Source organism: Rhinatrema bivittatum, chromosome 16, assembly GCF_901001135.1.
Source record: "Rhinatrema bivittatum chromosome 16, aRhiBiv1.1, whole genome shotgun sequence".
In the NCBI taxonomy this organism is placed as follows: domain Eukaryota; kingdom Metazoa; phylum Chordata; class Amphibia; order Gymnophiona; family Rhinatrematidae; genus Rhinatrema; species Rhinatrema bivittatum.
The window spans coordinates 72,137,436-72,154,758 of record NC_042630.1 but is presented as its reverse complement, the minus strand read 5'-3'; the positions used below and the strand labels follow the sequence as shown (position 1 = coordinate 72,154,758).

Sequence of the window (17,323 nt, the reverse complement as noted above, 5' to 3'; positions counted from 1 at the left end):
GGAGTTCTCCTGCCCCAGGCTACCTGGATAGAGAGAAAAGTCTTGTTGAAGCATTTGGTGGTTTGAGGAGAGAATTCGAGACCACTGCACTTATAATATAATATAGGTAGGATGATTTTTTTTTTCATTTTATACACAGTTCTCCTTATTTGGAGTGTGACTATCAGTTTTGGATTGAGAAAGAGATAAATTGTTGCATATAGTTAGAAGCTTAAGACTAAGGAGAAGTTTTGAGTAAAGGTAGACAGTGAAACTCAAAATAGAGTGACTCAGTGGATTAGTACACAAATGGGCACTCACTGTTAGCTGAAGAACCAAGGTTTAGAGGATGGTGAAAGAAAAGCGAGAGATTTTCTATGTGTTCCCGATGTTGTGCATAGGGTGTTGGCTGAAGTGGGAGAAAAATGAGGGCAGTCCCAGGAAGGAGCTAAGTGGTTGGGCCTGCCCTTGTGGCGTAGAGGTTGGGGTTTTTTTCTCCTCATCTCTTGGTTCTCCGGGTCTTGCTGCCCTCCAATGCACTGCCCAAGGTCACTTCTGGCACTAAAGGGGCCTTGTCTGAATAGGGAGGAAGATGGGTCTGGTCCCAGGAAGCAGCTATAGACAGTTGGGGCAGTGGGCCCCTAGTAGATCACAGTGGCAGTGGAAGGAGGGTGATAGGGAGGGGGTCTTGGGAAGCTGTGGTTGGGTTTCCCCTCCTATTTCCTATTTTGGGGTCTCTTAAATGCTACAAAATGATAAGCGTGCATAAAGTATGACTCTGTGAGGGTATATTTTTGTCTGTAGGTTTTTCAGGGGTCCTTGATATCACAGATTAACATCATGACCTCCCATGTTGAGGAAGACCCCAAAGCACCATGAAGAAACAAACTTAAGTTTAATTTATGTTTAAATATCTTTATTGCAAAGCCATCATGACATAAGAAATGCAATAGAATACAGACTGAATTTATACACATTTCTTGTGGTATTTCCTGCTTTGATAATGTTATCTTTCCCCTTTAATAGTTACAACGTCAGCTCAGTGGGATAAGAGCAGTAGGCACTCTGCACTTTGATCCTTATGGTTAACTGTAAGCAAACAATAAATGAGCACAGTTCAAGGCATCTCCAGTGGTGTCAGGCACAACGCGGGGAGTGGTACCAGGATCTTAGTCTCCAGGGCTTTGTCTCCGAGAAGTCTTTGTTTTTCAGGAACTCAACTGGGCTCACTTCCCAGGAGCTGACTCCGTTTCTCGGGGACTCTTCTGGGCTCCCTGCGGTCATCTCTCAGCATTCCCTGTTTCTCAGGGACTCATCTGTGCTCAGCCTTCCCACAGTTGTCTCTCAATGGTCTCTGTTTTATAGGGACACATCTGGGTGGTCTCAGTTTTTCAGAAGTTATTAGGGGAGGGGTAATTTTATTGTTAGCAGGATGTGCACTGGTAAGTGTGCCCGGTTGATTGGACTGATGCTGATCCCTATGGCTCTTGTCTGCATCACAGCCAACGTACTGCTCATGTTCCCCAATGCGGATAAACAATGGACGGATCACATCACCATCCAGGTCTGGCTGATGGGAGGGATCGTAGGCGGAGGACTGTTTGTAAGTGTCACTTTCAGTGAATTCTGTGGGTTACAGGATAGAAACCTTCTTTCACTGAATATAGTGGGCAGGGGTAGGGGGGTGGGGGAGTTCTCATCTAGAGGCATGGGGATCCAAGGTACTTCAGGGCCCTGTGAAGTCCAAATGGTCATTTCAGTAACAGTAGTTACTCAAATGCTGAATCTCAGGGTTGCCCTGTGGGATATTTTCAAGTGTTCCCCACTTGTTTTTAAAAATGTTTTTGACCAGCAATTTTCTTTCATATTTATTCATGAAGCTGGAATTTCTCTTCCTGTTAGATCACAGGTCATCTGGGCCTCCTGAAATTGTATGATTTATTATTTGCTACTATGCATTTGGAGAACGGCTGAGCAGTAATGGGGCGCTGGCCACACGTACAACCCTTCCTAGAGTCATGCCAGCTTCAAACTTAAGGCTGTAAATCCATGCAAGGTGCAGGCTGGCACAGCCTGAGATAACCCAGTCTAATTGCAATCCCTGACAAGAACAACAGGGCTGGGCCATGACACTGTTAGCAGAAGAGAAAAATCAAATTCAAAGTATACAATATCTTGCTCTATTATAGAATATGCTGTACTGTACTGTTTCTCATATATATATAAAAGAAATAAAAAAAATCAGGTAATATGTATCACTAACCAGTGCTTAATTTATAAAAGAAAAAGTACACTCTAAAAAGAGTGGGACAAAAGCACTTAACTTGCACGAAAAGCATATATATTGTAAAAATAAAAAAAATGTATTGCAAAAAATCTTTTAATTATATATATGTATCAGATGGCATATTCACATGTCAAGTAGGAAAAAACTACATGGCACTAGTACATCATAATTCTAATTCTGTGAATATTCTGTGAATATTTTCTCAGCTTTTGCTGTTAATAAATCGAGAATGTATGCCATATGTGTTGGTTATTTTTGAGTTGCTCTTTACACTGTTTCTCTATGGGGTTTTTTTTTACAGAATTATTAGAATTGTGATGTACTAGTACCATGTAGTTTTTTCTACTTGACATGTGAATGTTCCATCTGATACATATTTATAATTAAAAGATTTTTTGCAATAAATTTATTTTTATTTTTACAATATATAAGCTTTTTGTGCAAGTTAAGTGCTTTTGTCCCACTCTTTTTAGAGTGTACTTTTTCTTATATATATATATAAAATATCATTTTGCTAGGCTCGAAGTCTTTCTTCCCCAGTGAGTACTCCTGATCATTTCTGAGGCAGATAAAATCCCTCTACAGAGCTCCAGGAAAATCTTCCACTGCCTACACCAAAAAGTTCAAATATAGAATCTTTGTCTAGAGAATACTGCCTAGATTTTTAAAAGTCCAAACCCTAACCCCACCCCTTTTATGTCTTAATCTGGAAAAGTGGCCCACTCCGCTGCCAGCCAAGGGTTATAAGGACAGGTCCGCATTCAGGGGCCCTGAAAAACTCCAGTAATGAACCATTTTATAAGCAGGATGCTTTTGGGGTTATTGCAAGATCTGCACTTTCCCTGCAGACTGAAATATTAACCAGACCCCAGACTCCACCAGGATTGATTCCCCAACAGTTTGCTCAGATAGGGTCCAGGCTTGGCACTCGCTCATTTCTCTGCTATGGTTTCTGTCTCATTTTAGCCCTGCTCCTGGATTAGGACAGCTCAAACAGTGATTATGCTTTTCATTGACTGGGGCCTGTTTTATGGCATTTAATAATCATTGGGTGTTTGTCTGTTATTATATATCATTATGTGTTATTATGTATGTAATGCCCAGTATGCATTATCCTAACTAGTAGATGTTTTTATGATTAGCCCTGTCATTATTCAGGAAGGGGGATTCAAACTCAGTCCCAGGCTAAGTCCTAACACCATCCTAACAGCACAGGGCTATGGCTTCTCTGATGGGAGGGGGTGGCGGTGAGGAGTGGATTGGGGAGGATTACCTCCAGGGTCCAAGATGAAGAGGATGAACCTCTTCTGTGGGTGTAGTTCGCATTAAAGTTAGAGCAGATGGATCAATATGCCTAAAATAATTAGTCTGGACACTCTGGAATGGGTGTTCCAATGAAAAATGTTTACTGCTTTAGATCTCCAATAGAATCATTTGGCACCATACACATCTAATTCTGGTTACATCCATGGCCCCAGAGTAGTTCTCCAAAGACTTCTCTATCTGTGGAATTATCCTTCAGTACTGTGGTCCTGAAATATTCTCACCCTCCAGGGCTTGGAATGTTAAGTATCCCAGGTGTGCAGGGATCTCCTGCACACCTGGGATACTTAACATGTAGTAAAATTCCTTCTGAAACAATATCTGAGGTCCATATGTTATGATTCTGCATTTACCAATGTGGCACAGAGCCGCCGGCATTCTTTGCAGCAGGATCTGCAGTCAGCTGTTGCCTCTCTTCATCGCAGCAGGGAACTGCGGACTTTGGGGCTTCAATGTGGCCGGAGCCACCGCCGCCGCCATCTTCAGCCTCGTGGTCCGGAGGCCGCAGTCCCCGGGCTTTCCTGGTGGCTGGAGCTGCCCCTGGTGCTTCCTGCAGCGGCAGGAGCCGCTGCTGATGTCGGAGCCTGCTCCTCGGCCCTGCTCAGCTTCTCTGCTACTCTCAGCCGCAGCATGGCCACTCTCCATGGTTCTGACTTCCTCTTCCTGTTTCCTCCTAGGGCGCGGGCCACACCTCCTTCATAGATTTAAAGGGCCATGGCCGGAAATGCCATGGGCCCCACCTGGACTCCTCCCAGGGTGTCTCTTGATTATCAGCCTTATATAAGTGCCCAGCTTCCAGTCCTTAGTTGCCTTCGCAAGGAGTTAGTTCATCTCAAGGACTTCTCGTCTTCACTCCTGCTGGTATTTCCTGTTCTTCATGGGATCCCTCATCGTGCTTCATGTTCCTGTTCTCTTCCTGATGGTTCGTGGTCTTCCTGATGTCTCGTAGTCTTCCTGATGTTCCTTCCTGATGCCTCATCTCCACTTCTGCTTCCTGGACCCTTGGTTCCTCATCGCTACCTTCTCTGGCGTGTCACGTCGTGTCTCGTCACCTTGTGGCATGGGCCTGCCTTCTCGTTCGCAGCACTAGTTTCTGGAGGGTCATCTTCACTTGAAGCCAAGTCTCGTCTTGGTCCCATGTTTCATGCCTAAAGCCAAGTCTCATCTTGGCCCCTCGTCTTGATCCCTTACCCTGGAAATCATCTCGGCCCTAGGATGTTCTAGTGGCTGCTCTGTCCATGCCTAAGACTCTGACTGAACCTGTGCCATTCCAGCGTGGTCCGTGACCAGCCATGGGTGGCTGTGTAGGGCACATCTTGGTACAGGCTTCTACGGAATCTTTGCCATGTTCCGGCTTCTATTTTCACGTATTCGTCTGGAGTCCACTTCGCTCTCAAGCGTGGTCCATGACCAGCCCATGGAGTCCGCCCATGTCGGTGGGCTATGTAGGGTGCGCTGCATGGCAGCCTCAAACCAGTACTTGTTCCTAAACCTTGATCCTGAGTCTTAGTGCTCAAGCTTCTCATCTGAGTCTGCATGCCCCAAGTCTCCTGTCTCAGTCTTCATGTTCCAGAGCCTTCGTCTGCCCTCATCTCCTGTCCAATCTGCTGCCATTGCCGTTCCCAGCTGCAGGTCCAAAAGGGCTTGGAGTAGTCGGAGAACCACTCAGAGACCAACCAAGGGTGGTTGGTCTCACTGAAGTATGCAGGTCGGCAGGGGCCTGGGCTTGGTCTCAACCCCGACACGGATTTGTCTCACCAGCTTCAGTGTTTCCCCGGAGCTCCTCTCTGGGTTCACCGAGGTCCAAGGGCACATATCTCCTATTTTCGTGCAGCAGCTGCTCATGGCATCTCTTGCCACATCTAGCCAAAGCCTGCATGCACATAACAGATTGTGAAGGCCTTTCAAGGCCACTGTTAACATAACACCATATGTACTTTATATTCTCCAGAGCTTCTAATCCTCTTCTCTTTTCCTGGTGTAGAGACCAGTGAGGATTTCCCATAAGAGCAAAATTTCTAACTTTCATGATGGTAACCTGTGATCTTTCAGGATGAAAGATCTAATGCATCAATGAAAAGAATTCTTCTTCTTTCCCTACTCTCTTGGGCAGGAAGAGTGACAGCAAACTTCCTCCCAGAACAAAAAAGAAAATTCTTCAAAAAAAATACTCAGTTACTCAGAATAGAGTTACCCCATCTATCCACAGGATGTGAGATAGCTCTCTCATCTTGATCTTTCCCAGAGGCAGGGGGATTTTCTCTGCTTGAGCAAGAACCTGAAAATCCAGAGGAAAAACATTTTTTTACAACCTATAAAAACAGGCAATCCCTACCAGTGAAGTTGTGTACATAAAGAGATAAACTGCCTCCTTCCTATACTGACAACACTAGGTCATGAGGCAAGGAATAGGGGCCGAAAGAAAAATCACAGCTGCTGTTCAAAATGCCACAATGCTTCTCCATATAACTGGGAAAAAAATGGTATACTGAATTCCTGCTCTGCCTGTCTTTGAGAAAACTGGAGCTCACCATTCCAGACAACGTCACAGGGGTGCCGTAGAAAAATGATACTTACCTCTCCTAACTCCTATACCCTAGATCTAAATCTAAATATAACCCTTTCTTGGCGGATGGCAAATATCCTAAGGACCCATAAAAGAATTTCTTTGCGTGGGCTAGTTCCTCTGCCTTTTCCACAGCAATTCTGTACCCAAGGGGTGGGTCCTTTCTGTGGAGGTGAAGGTTAACCTTCTTGCCCCAGGCATTTGTGTTCTCCAATGTATATGTGTTACCATAGCAGTTGGGTACAGTAGAGGCCATTCCCTAAGTCAACTTGATTAATAGCAGTTAATGGACTTCTCCAAGAACTTATCCAAACCTTTTTTAAACCCAGTTATACTAACTGCACTAACCACATCCTCTGGCAACAAATTCCAGAGCTTAATTGTACGTTGAGTGAAAAATAATTTTCTCTGATTATGTTGCGAGCGCGGAGGTGTGTTCGCTTGCTCAAGAGGGATTGTGAGCCCTTGAGCTACAGTGCGGCTCAGGGAAGCCCCAAGACATGGGCACAGGCTGAAACAGGAACAAGGCTGGACCAAGATCAAGACATGGAACATCAGGAACTGGAACAAGGCAGGCTCAGCCCTCCACTGGACCTGCACGCAGTGGTGAGACCCAGCAACGCAATGCTGGTCTCAAGAGTAGCCCTTCGGCCTCTTGGTAGCCCTTCCGGAGCTGCCACGGGAACAATGAGTATGTGAGGTCAGATGGTGGCTGAGGGCAGGAACAGGATGCAACATGGAACTCAGGAACTTGGAAGACTCAGACAAGGGCTCGAGGAACTTGGAAGATTCAGACGAGCATACATGGAACATGGAAGACTCAGATGAGGACTCAAGGAACTTGGAAGATTCAGACGAGGGCTCGAGGAACTTAGAAGAATCGGACAAGGATTCAGGATACTTGGAAGATTCAGACAGGCACTGCCACTCAGGGCACCCTACACAGCCCCCCTTGGGCTGGTCGCAGGCCATCCTGTCCCACTGCAAGCCCTTCACAACCTGAAGATGCTGGTTGTGGACCACATGTAAAGCAGGACACGTACAGGACTGAAGCTCAGGATGGTAGAGAATCCAGGCAGCTCAGGAAAAGGATCCAGCCAGAACGGGGTTCCAATGACTGGAAACAGGAACCGTATCAAATATGGATTTACCCTCAGGATAGTCATTTGGAGGTGGAAATCATCAGGCAAGGCTAGAGAGCAATACCCAGAGCCAGGTAACTGTAGAACCCAGGACATCAGGGCACAGGAACTGGAGTACTGGAACATCGGGAATAAGGAACACCAGAACATGGAACATCAGGAACTCAGGAACATGGAACATCAGGACATGGAACAGGCGACAAAGGAGCTCCGATGAGAAACGAGACCAGGAACATCAGACAAAGGAGACCAGGAAGAAGACCACGGAGGACCTTAATCTAAAGGAAGACCACAACTATGAGATCCGGTTCGAAGGCCCCGAGGAAGTGGAAGCTGAGAGCTGGACTAGGAACAGGCTGATTATATGATCCTAGTCCAGCTGAGAGCTGGACTAGGAATGGGCTGATTATATGATCTGTTGGGGCCACGGGGCTTTTCCCACTGCTGGCCCTTTAAATAAAGTACAGAGGCATGCGCACACACCTAGAGGCCTGAGGACAAGCGTCGGCGGCATTCCTGCCGCATGAAGGAAGTGGAAAGTCAGCAGCTTCCCTGCTGCTCAAGCAGCATAGGAAGCAGCACTCCCTGCCGCTCAGAGGCACAGTCGACAATGGCTTCCCCTGCCACGCAGAGCTGACAGCAGCATTGCGGTGGTGGCTCTATGTCATGAAGAGGAGTTCCAGTAGCGACAATCAGGGGCAACCTTCGCCTCCTTGAGGCGTCGACCGATGCGGTCAGGCGCTGGCGCAGAGGCAGGTGAGAGGCTGCACGTGGGATGGGCTCCGTGAGCAGCATTGTAACAGATTAGTCTTAAATGTGCTACTTGCTAACTTCTTGGAGTGCCCCCTAGTCCTTCTATTATCCGAAAGTTTAAATAACCAATTCACATCTACTCATTCAAGACCTCTCATGATTTTAAAGACCTCTATCATATTCCCCCTCAGCCATCTCTTCTCTAAGTTGAACAGTACTAACCTCTTCAGCTGTTCCACATAGGTGAGCTGTTCAATCCCCTTTATCATTATGGTCGCCCTTCTCTGTACCTTCTTTTTTGAAATGAGACAACCAGAATTGTACACAGTATTCAAGGTGTGGTCTCACCATAGAGCGATACAGAGGCATTATGACATTTTCCGTTTTATTAACCATTCCCTTCCTAATACTTTCTAACATTCTATTTGCTTTTTTGACTGCTGCAGCACACTGACCCAATGATTTCAAAGTATTATCCACTATGATGCTTAGATATTTTTCCTGGTAGAAGCTCCTAATATGGAACTTAACATCATGTAACTACAGCAAGGGTTATTTTTCCCTATTTGCAACACTTTACACTTGTCCACATTAAATGTCATCTGCCATTTGGATGCCCAATCTTCCAGTCTCACAAGGTCCTCCTGCAATATATCACAATCCACTTGTGATTTAACTACTCTGAATAATTTTGTATCATCTGCAAATTTGATAATGTCACTCGTATTTCTTTCCAGATTATTTATAAATATATTGAAAAGTACCGGTCCAAGTACAGCTCCCTGAGGCACTCCACTGTTTACCCTTTTCCACTGAGAAAATTGACCATTTAATCCTACTCTCTGTTTCCTGTCCTTTAACCAGTTTGCAATCCACGAAAGGACATCACCTCCTATCCCTTGACTTCCCTTGGGTAAATCCATGTTGACTATGTCACATTCAAAACATGTCTTTTATATGCTCTGTGATTTTGATCTTTAGAATAGATTCCTCTATTTTTTCCCGCATTGAAGTCAGGCTCACTGGTCTATAGTTTCCCAGATTCTCCTGGAGCCCTTTCTAAATATCGGGGTTACACGGGCCACCCTCCAGTCTTCAGGTACAATGAATGACTTTAATGATAGGTTACAAATTTGAACTAATAGATCTGAAATTTCATTTTTTAGTTCCTTCAGAACCCTAGGATTTTTGAGTTCCTTCAGAACCCTAGGATGCATACCATCCGGTCCAGGTGATTTACTACTCTTTAGTTTGTCAATCTGGCCTACCTCATCTTCTAAGTTCACTGTGATTTGATTCAGTTCATCTGACTCATCACCCTTGAAAAGCATCTCTGGAACTGGTATCTCCCCAACATCCTCATTTGTAAACACAGAAGCAAAGAATTAATTTAGTATTTCTGCAATGGACTTATCTTCCCTAAGAGCCCCTTTAACCCCTCGATCATCTTATGGTCCAACAGACTCCCTCACAGGTTTCTTGCTTTGGATATATTTTAACAAGATTTTATTATAAGTTTTTGCCTCTATGGCCAACTTCATTTCAAATTCTCTCTTCGCCTGTCTTATCAATGTTTTACACTTAACTTGATAATGCTTATGCTTTTTCCTATTTTCTTCAGATTGATTCTTCTTCCAATTTTTGAAGGATGTTTTTTTGGCTAAAATAGCCTCTTTCATCTCCCCTTTTAACCATAATAGTAATCGTTTTGCCTTCCTGCATTCATTGCATTGCCTTCCTGCATTCATTCATTGCTTCATCAGTGTCCAAATATAAAAAGGGATGAGCGGAGGCACACCCAAAAAGTAATAGTCAGTCCTGTCTTGAGACCCTGTGAAGAACCTCAAATTTCACTATTCTTCCTAAAGATCCAGGGGGATCCAAACTTCTCAACAGTGATGGAAAACCTGAAGGGACTTCTTTCTCCTAGCTGAAATCCTGGAGAGATCTCCTACTTCTCCAAAAACGTGCTTGAGATCCTTGGGCATCTCCAGCTACTCTTCTCACCAGCTCTTCAGCTTCTCCTTCCCACTAAAGCACTGAGCATGCACCAAGGGATTATATACCCTAGATGCCATACCCCAAAAAGGTGGGGTTTCAGGAATGGGTGTAATTCTAAAATACAAAATCTCTCCTACTATCCCGAGCTAGAAAATTACTGGGAAGTATTAGTGACCTGCAAAGCCCAGTCATATAATGACCAGTGGCTGTGATTTATTGTAAATAATGCATTTGCGGGTTCAACATCACAATCTTATATACATATGACAGCAATAATCAAACTGTTTACTTTGGTGAAAACCAACTTTGAAGATAGTTTTGCTTTGATTATTGCTTCCAGAAACTGTGGGTAATTTTTCCATCAGAAACATGTGCAGTGATTATACAAAATTTAGCATGCCCTTTCCCCTACCCTGGGTGCCGCTCTGAACAATGTGGGCAAAATTATCCACATTGTAGAGCACCATGTGTAATTTTGCCCACATTGAGGGTACGCAATTTTCAAAGCCCCCATTGGCTTTTTTATTCAAGGAAATGGCTCTAATAATGACTAATGGTTGCTATTTATGACTGTATAAATTAACAGGTTTCTGCACGCTATTGTACCTTATGAAATGATGGCCAACATTTGTTATACTGTGTATAATGATTGGCGACCATGTGCTGTCTCCTGTTTCTAGGTGCTATGTCCTGGCTGTGCCGCTGTCAGGGCTGGAGGAAAAGGCTGCTGTGGAGCTGGGTGTTGTGGGAACAGATGTAGGGTAGGTCCTGTTCATTTCCAATCATGAATTAATAATAATATAACAATTAACTGACTTTACAAGCAATGATGAAATCTCACTCATTTCTCCCTCACTGCCCTCAAACACTACAATGAAGTCTCACTTACTCCTCCCATCACTGCATTTACACAGGCAATGGAATTTCACTAATTCCTCCCATCATTGCCCTTACATACCATGGTACAGTCTCACTCAGGCCATCCATCACTTCCCTCTCACACTGCAAAGGAATCTCACTCACTCTTCCCATAAGAACATAAAAAATTGCCGTGCACGATAAAACACCCAAAGAATCATTGCAGTGCACAATGGTTCCAGACAGCCTGTATGAGAGAGAGAGAGAGAGAGAGAGAGAGAGAGAGAGAGAGAGAGAGAGAGAGAGAGAGAGAGAGAGAGAGAGAGAGAGAGAGAGACTTGCTATAGTGTCTCTTCCCTAGACAGGTATTTGTATCCCTATGAGAGGCCCACCTAGTAACTTGAGGTGGGGATTAGGTATTAGTGTAGGGGGTTGGGGGCCACTTTCACATTCAACGTGAGACGTACGAACAGAACAGTGGTCTCTTGTGAAGATTTGATGGCCTTCGGAGTGGGGAAACTCACTCCAAGATGAGAATTGGACAATGTTCTCTCCACCTAGCTTGTTGTTGCCCAGGTAGAGTGTCCATCAAGCTAGGTGGAGAGAACATTGCCCAAATCTCATCTTGGAGTGAGTTTCCCCACTCCGAAGGCCATCAAATCTTCACAAGAGACCACTGTTCTGTTCGTACGTCTCACGTTGAATGTGAAAGTGGCCCCCAACCCCCTACACTAATACCTAATCCCCACCTCAAGTTACTAGGTGGGCCTCTCATAGGGATACAAATACCTGTCTAAGGAAGAGACACTATAGCAACTCTCTCTCTCTCTCTCTCTCTCTCTCTCTCTCTCTCTCTCTCTCTCTCTCTCTCTCTCCTCCCCCCCCTCCCCCCCCCCCCGAATTGTCATGGACCGTGATAAACCTTTACTGGCCTCTAGCACACAATGTAACACAAATGAAAGGGTTATAGCTATTAGCCACACTAACACTGCGGCTGTTTCCCGCTTTACATATGCTCCACCCACTGAATTACAAATTTGCATTCACAAATCACGTTAACTGCTATTTGCGAATTTATCTCCTGCGGTAACTCCTTGGAAAATGACCCCCTAAATGCGCTAACCACATCCTCTGGCAACAAATTCCAGAGCTTTATTGTGCGTTGAGTGAAAAAGAATTTTCTCCAATTAGTCTTAAATGTGCTACTTGCTAACTTCATGGAATGCCCCCTAGTCCTTCTATTATACGAAAGTGTAAATAAACTATTCACATCTACTCGTTCAAGACCTCACATGATCTTAAAGACCTCTATCATATCCCCCCTCAGCTATCTCTTCTCCAAGCTGAACAGCCCTAACCTCTTCAGCCTTTCCTCATAGCGGAGCTGTTCCATCCACTTTATCATTTTGGTTGCCCTTCTCTGTACCTTCTCCATCACAACTATATCTTTTTTGAGATGCGGCGACCAGAATTGTACACAGTATACAAGGTGCGGTCTCACCATGGAGCGATATAGAGGCATTATGACATTTTCCGTTTTATTAACCATTCCCTTCCTAATAATTCCTAACATTCTGTTTGCTTTTTTGACTGCTGCAGCACACTGAGCCGACGATTTTAAAGTATTGTCCACTATGATGCCTAGATCTTTTTTCTTGTGGTAGCTCCTAATATGGAACCTAATATTGTGTAACTACAGCAAGGGTTATTTTTCCCTATATGCAACACCTTGCACTTGACCACATTAAATTTCATCTGCCATTTGGATGCCCAATCTTCCAGTCTTGCAAGGTCCTCCTGTAATGTATCACAATCCGCTTGTGATTTAACTACTCTGAATAATTTTGTATCATCCACAAATTTGATAACCTCTCTCGTCGTATTCCTTTCCGGATCATTTTTATATATATATATATATATATATATATATATATATATATATATATATATATATATATATATATATATATATAAGCATATCTCTCCCATTCTAAAAGATCTCCACTGGCTCCCAGTAAACTTCCGGATTCTTCATAAATCTCTCACAATCATTCATAAAAATATCCACCATCAGACCCCTCTTGATCTGCTTCATCCTCTCAGACTGCACTCGATGGCCAGACCTTTAAGGGATGCCTACAAGGGATCCTTACACATTCCTCCAATCAAATTAGTGCACCATTCAAATATCAGAGACCGGTCATTCTCTACCGCAGGCCCTTCCATTTGGAATGCCATGCCTCCGGACCTCAGACTGGAGACCTGTCTAATAACTTTTAAAAAGAAACTAAAGACATGGCTGTTCAGCCAAGCCTTCCCCACTACAAACCCCATTGCCTGATCAAGAATTGTTCCATCACTCACTTATGTAAACAAACTTATCCATATTTTCATGCATAGTAACTATTAAAGAGGTTGGCTCCTCGCCCCCCTCTTTTGTATATAGTATTTATTTATTTATTTCGTTCACCCCCTCTTTATTTCTTACTCCAAGTTAAGGCATCCTTGTTATAATGTAACTTTTATGCTCCTTTATCTCTTGTTGATTGGTTAATTATATTTTCTGCTTAGTTCAATGTAAACCGAGTTGATTTGATTTGTATCAAGAAAGTCGGTATATAAAAGCCTTTAATAAATAAAAAAATAAATATATATTGAAAAGCACCGGTCCAAGTACAGATCCCTGAGGCACTCCACTGTTTACCCTTTTCCACTGAGAAAATTGACCATTTAATCCTACTCTCTGTTTCCTGTCTTTTAACCAGTTTGTAATCCACGAAAGGACATCACCTCCTATCCCATAACTTTTTAGTTTTCTTAGAATCCTCTCATGAGGGACTTTGTCAAACGCCTTCTGAAAATCCAAATGCACTACATCTACTGGTTCACCTTTATCCACATGTTTATTAACCCCTTCAAAAAAATGAAGCAGTTTTGTTAGGCAAGACTTCTCTTGGGTAAATCCATGTTGACTGACACACTGCATGGAATTTCACTTGTTGAGCTCACATACATGGTATAATTGTATTTTATTGTTGCTTTGATGGTCTGTTTCTTCCCCACAGATGCTGCGGTCTGTATTTTCCTCTCTGTTTGGGGTGCTGGGAAGTTTCTACTGCCTCATTGTCTCCTCCACGGCTCTGGCTGATGGTCCATTATGTGAGACTACGCTTAACAAGTGGGAGTACCCTTTCAAAACCTTAAAGTAAGGGAGCCTACTTTTTAGGGAAGTCATTACTTTTTAGGGAAGTCCGGAGGAAGTGGTGAAGACCAAAACTGTGAAGGATTTCAAAGGGGAGTGGGATAAACAATGTGGATCCATAAAGTCTAGAGGATGTGAATGAAGAGAAGAGGCAAGGGGTGGCTTGCTTGCGGGAATGACGGCTACTACCTGTAGATCAATATCCTTGTTCAATAAACATACACACAGTTAATGCGACTCCAATATTGCTCTATGTTTCAACAGCAAGAGGAAATGTGGAAAAAAGGATTTGCATCCACAAAAAAGCAGGGGAGTAGCTTGCTTGTTACGGCGGTTACTACCCCAAATCAAATAAGCCTGATACTTCACTTTCAATGCACATCCAGCATAGCTCTCTCCTTCAACGCAGGGAAAATGAAGAAAAGATGATTTATATTCAGCATCAACCAACAAGGAATGAATTACATAGTCTGGGTAAACAGATAAGCATAGGAGTAGCTGGCTTGTTACAGCGCTTACTACCCCCGAATCAATTAAGCCTGATACTTCACTTGCAACGCACATCCAACATAGCTCTCTGCTTCAACGGCAGAGAGAATGAAGAAAAGATGATTTATATCAGCATCAACCAACAAGAATGAATTACATAGTCTGGGTAAACAAATAAGCATGGGTGTAGCTTGCTTGTTACGGTGGCTACTACCCCGAATCAATTAAGCATGATACTTGACTTAGAATAAGTATCCAGCGCAGCTCACTGCTTCAGCAACAGAGGGAATTAAGTAAAGAGGATTTTTATTCAGACAACCAACAATGGCTGAATTGCACATGCAGGGTAAACAAACGGGAGTAGCTTGCTTATTATGGTGGTTACTACCCCAAACCAATTAGCTAGATACTTCACTTAGATGCAGCTCCAGCACTGCTGTCTGCATCGATGGTGGGGGTGGAAGGAAATTGGAACCAAAAAGTTACCAATAAGGGCCCTGACCTCAGCGGTCAGAGTAACAGATTATGAAAACAAATAGGTGTGAAAGCTTGCTGGGCAGACTGGATGGGCCGTTTGGTCTTCTTCTGCCGTCACTTCTACATTTCTATGTTTCTATTAGGAAATATCTTATAGGCTTTCACAGACAGTGAACTGGCAGGGAAGTTCTCTGTGTTCAGTCAGGATGTCTGTTCCAGTGTGACTATACACATGACCAGTATGGTTTACAACTATGAGTCACTAGATTGCAGGCATTGACTACAAGGAAAGAAAGACTGGCCAGTAGAAGCCCCAAAAGGGCAAGGATTCTTAGGGCAACAAGATAGCTTCATGTCAGCCCATTTTACATTCATGGAATTGTAGTTTTGATTCCCTGAGAAAAGTAGGAGCTACACCTCCCATTATTCAATGGGAGTATAACCAGTAAAGAGCAGTGTTGGAGCTGCATCTAAGTGAAGTATCTAGCTTAATTGGTTAGGGGTAGTAACTGTTGCAATAAGCAAGCTATTCCCATGCTTATTTGTTTACCCAGCCTATGCTGGGTAAACAAACCTTGTTGGTTGTTGTCTGAATATAACTCCTCTTTTCCTCCTTGTGATCCTAGCTTCTCCACTGTTGAGGGAGAGCAATGGTCTACTTGTGCTTTACAGAACCATTACAGAAGGCGATAGGAGGAGTATGACAGTCTTATCACTACCTGCCACAGGGGCCATCACTACTTTGGAAGGCTATATGACTTTACCATGGCCAATGATCATTTCCATTACTCATATCGCTAGGTCAGGTGGTAACACAACTGGATTGTAGAACACATTGTGCTTTCTAAGCTCATGGGACAGGAACTTTCTGACTCTATGAAAGACTCCAATTATTGCTTATGAGACTCACACATCATCCCCTATTCCTCTTCTCTACACAGTGAGAGTTATCTGACTAACAAGAGCACCTGGGATATATGCGTCAGTCCTAAGAACATTGTCCTGTGGAACATCACCCTCTTCTCTATTCTGCTGGGCCTGAGCTGCCTAGAGCTTGTCCTCTGTGCCTTCCAAGTAGTTAATGGGTGCCTGGGAGTCTTCTGTGGAGATTGCCGGAAGAAGGGCCAAAATCAGGTGAATGACAGGAATAGTCATGTATAGTGAAGTAAGATAGTAAATGATAACAGATAAGGGCCAGTTTAGTCAGTTACCTTCTGCCTACATTACTCTAGCTAAGGATACTTCCTGCTACTAGTCATACTAGCTTGACCACATACCCAGCTCTAGCTGTGGCCATCAGCCTCCTTGTCTTTACTCTAGCCACTGAGTTAAAGATGTCTCCTAGTTGTCAGTTGAGCAAACTTGGCTACAAGCAGGAGATCACGTCTTCTCCTTTTTGTCCTTAGCTGGGAATGTAGCCAAGTTGGCCTGCTGCCCATCCTAGGGCACATACCACCTCCTTCCCTCTTCTCACATATTATCCAAGAATGAACCAAAATTTTAATGCTATTTCATGTTGATTGACCGTGCCTTCTCTTCATGGGGCTTGATACAGCCATACTACAGTTGTGTGCAAATTAATTTTCTTATCTCTCCTTTTGGCCTCTAGCTTTCCAGATAGGCAGTCAAGCCCCTGATTTATTTTACCTACCTCTTCCCCACTTTTGCTCTTATCACTGTCCTCTTTATCTGTTCCAAACATGCTTACCTGCTGTCAGCACTGGTTTCTACCACCTCTGCTAGTAGCTCACTCCATGCACAAGAAAGAAGAAATTGCCATACTGGATCAGACCCCACCCTTTCAGTAAAAAAGGATTTCCTAACATTTCCTTTGAGTTGTCCTCCCTTCAACTTGTCTTTGAATTTCTTTTTCTATGTAAAATGTCATCTTCCTGTACTTTATTGAAGCTTGCTAGATATTTGAATGTTTCTTCCTCATCTTCTTTCTCCTTTTTCCTCCAGTGAGTACATTGTTCAGTATGTTAAGCCGTTCTTGGTAGAATTTGTGTTGCAGATCTGGTCCTATTTTGTTAGCCCTTCTCTGAATGGCTTCCCGTAATTTATTTGTTGTGTTTTCACAGGATGAAGGCTTGTGAGGATGCTACACACTCCACATCCGCCCGCTGAGGGTAGATCTTCAGCTCAGCATGATCATTCATTCTATTACTTTTCTTGTATGGATTTTCATCTGTCTCTTCCTCTGCCTAATAAAGGTCCCATTGTATATAAATGATCCTTTTGGTTAA

The 17,323-nt window shown here is 43.6% G+C and overlaps 1 protein-coding gene across 1 annotated transcript; it reads left to right on the top strand.

Annotated features, from left to right (window-relative positions):
- The first annotated feature begins 1,036 nt into the window (after window positions 1-1,036).
- Window positions 1,037-17,262, top strand: TM4SF5 (transmembrane 4 L six family member 5). Its single transcript, XM_029581618.1, has 5 exons — window positions 1,037-1,582; window positions 10,732-10,812; window positions 13,975-14,114; window positions 16,019-16,211; window positions 17,159-17,262. Exons 1-5 carry the CDS (start codon window positions 1,412-1,414, stop codon window positions 17,171-17,173), a joined length of 600 nt encoding a protein of 199 aa, XP_029437478.1. The 5' UTR covers window positions 1,037-1,411; the 3' UTR covers window positions 17,174-17,262.
- The last annotated feature ends 61 nt before the right edge of the window (window positions 17,263-17,323 follow it).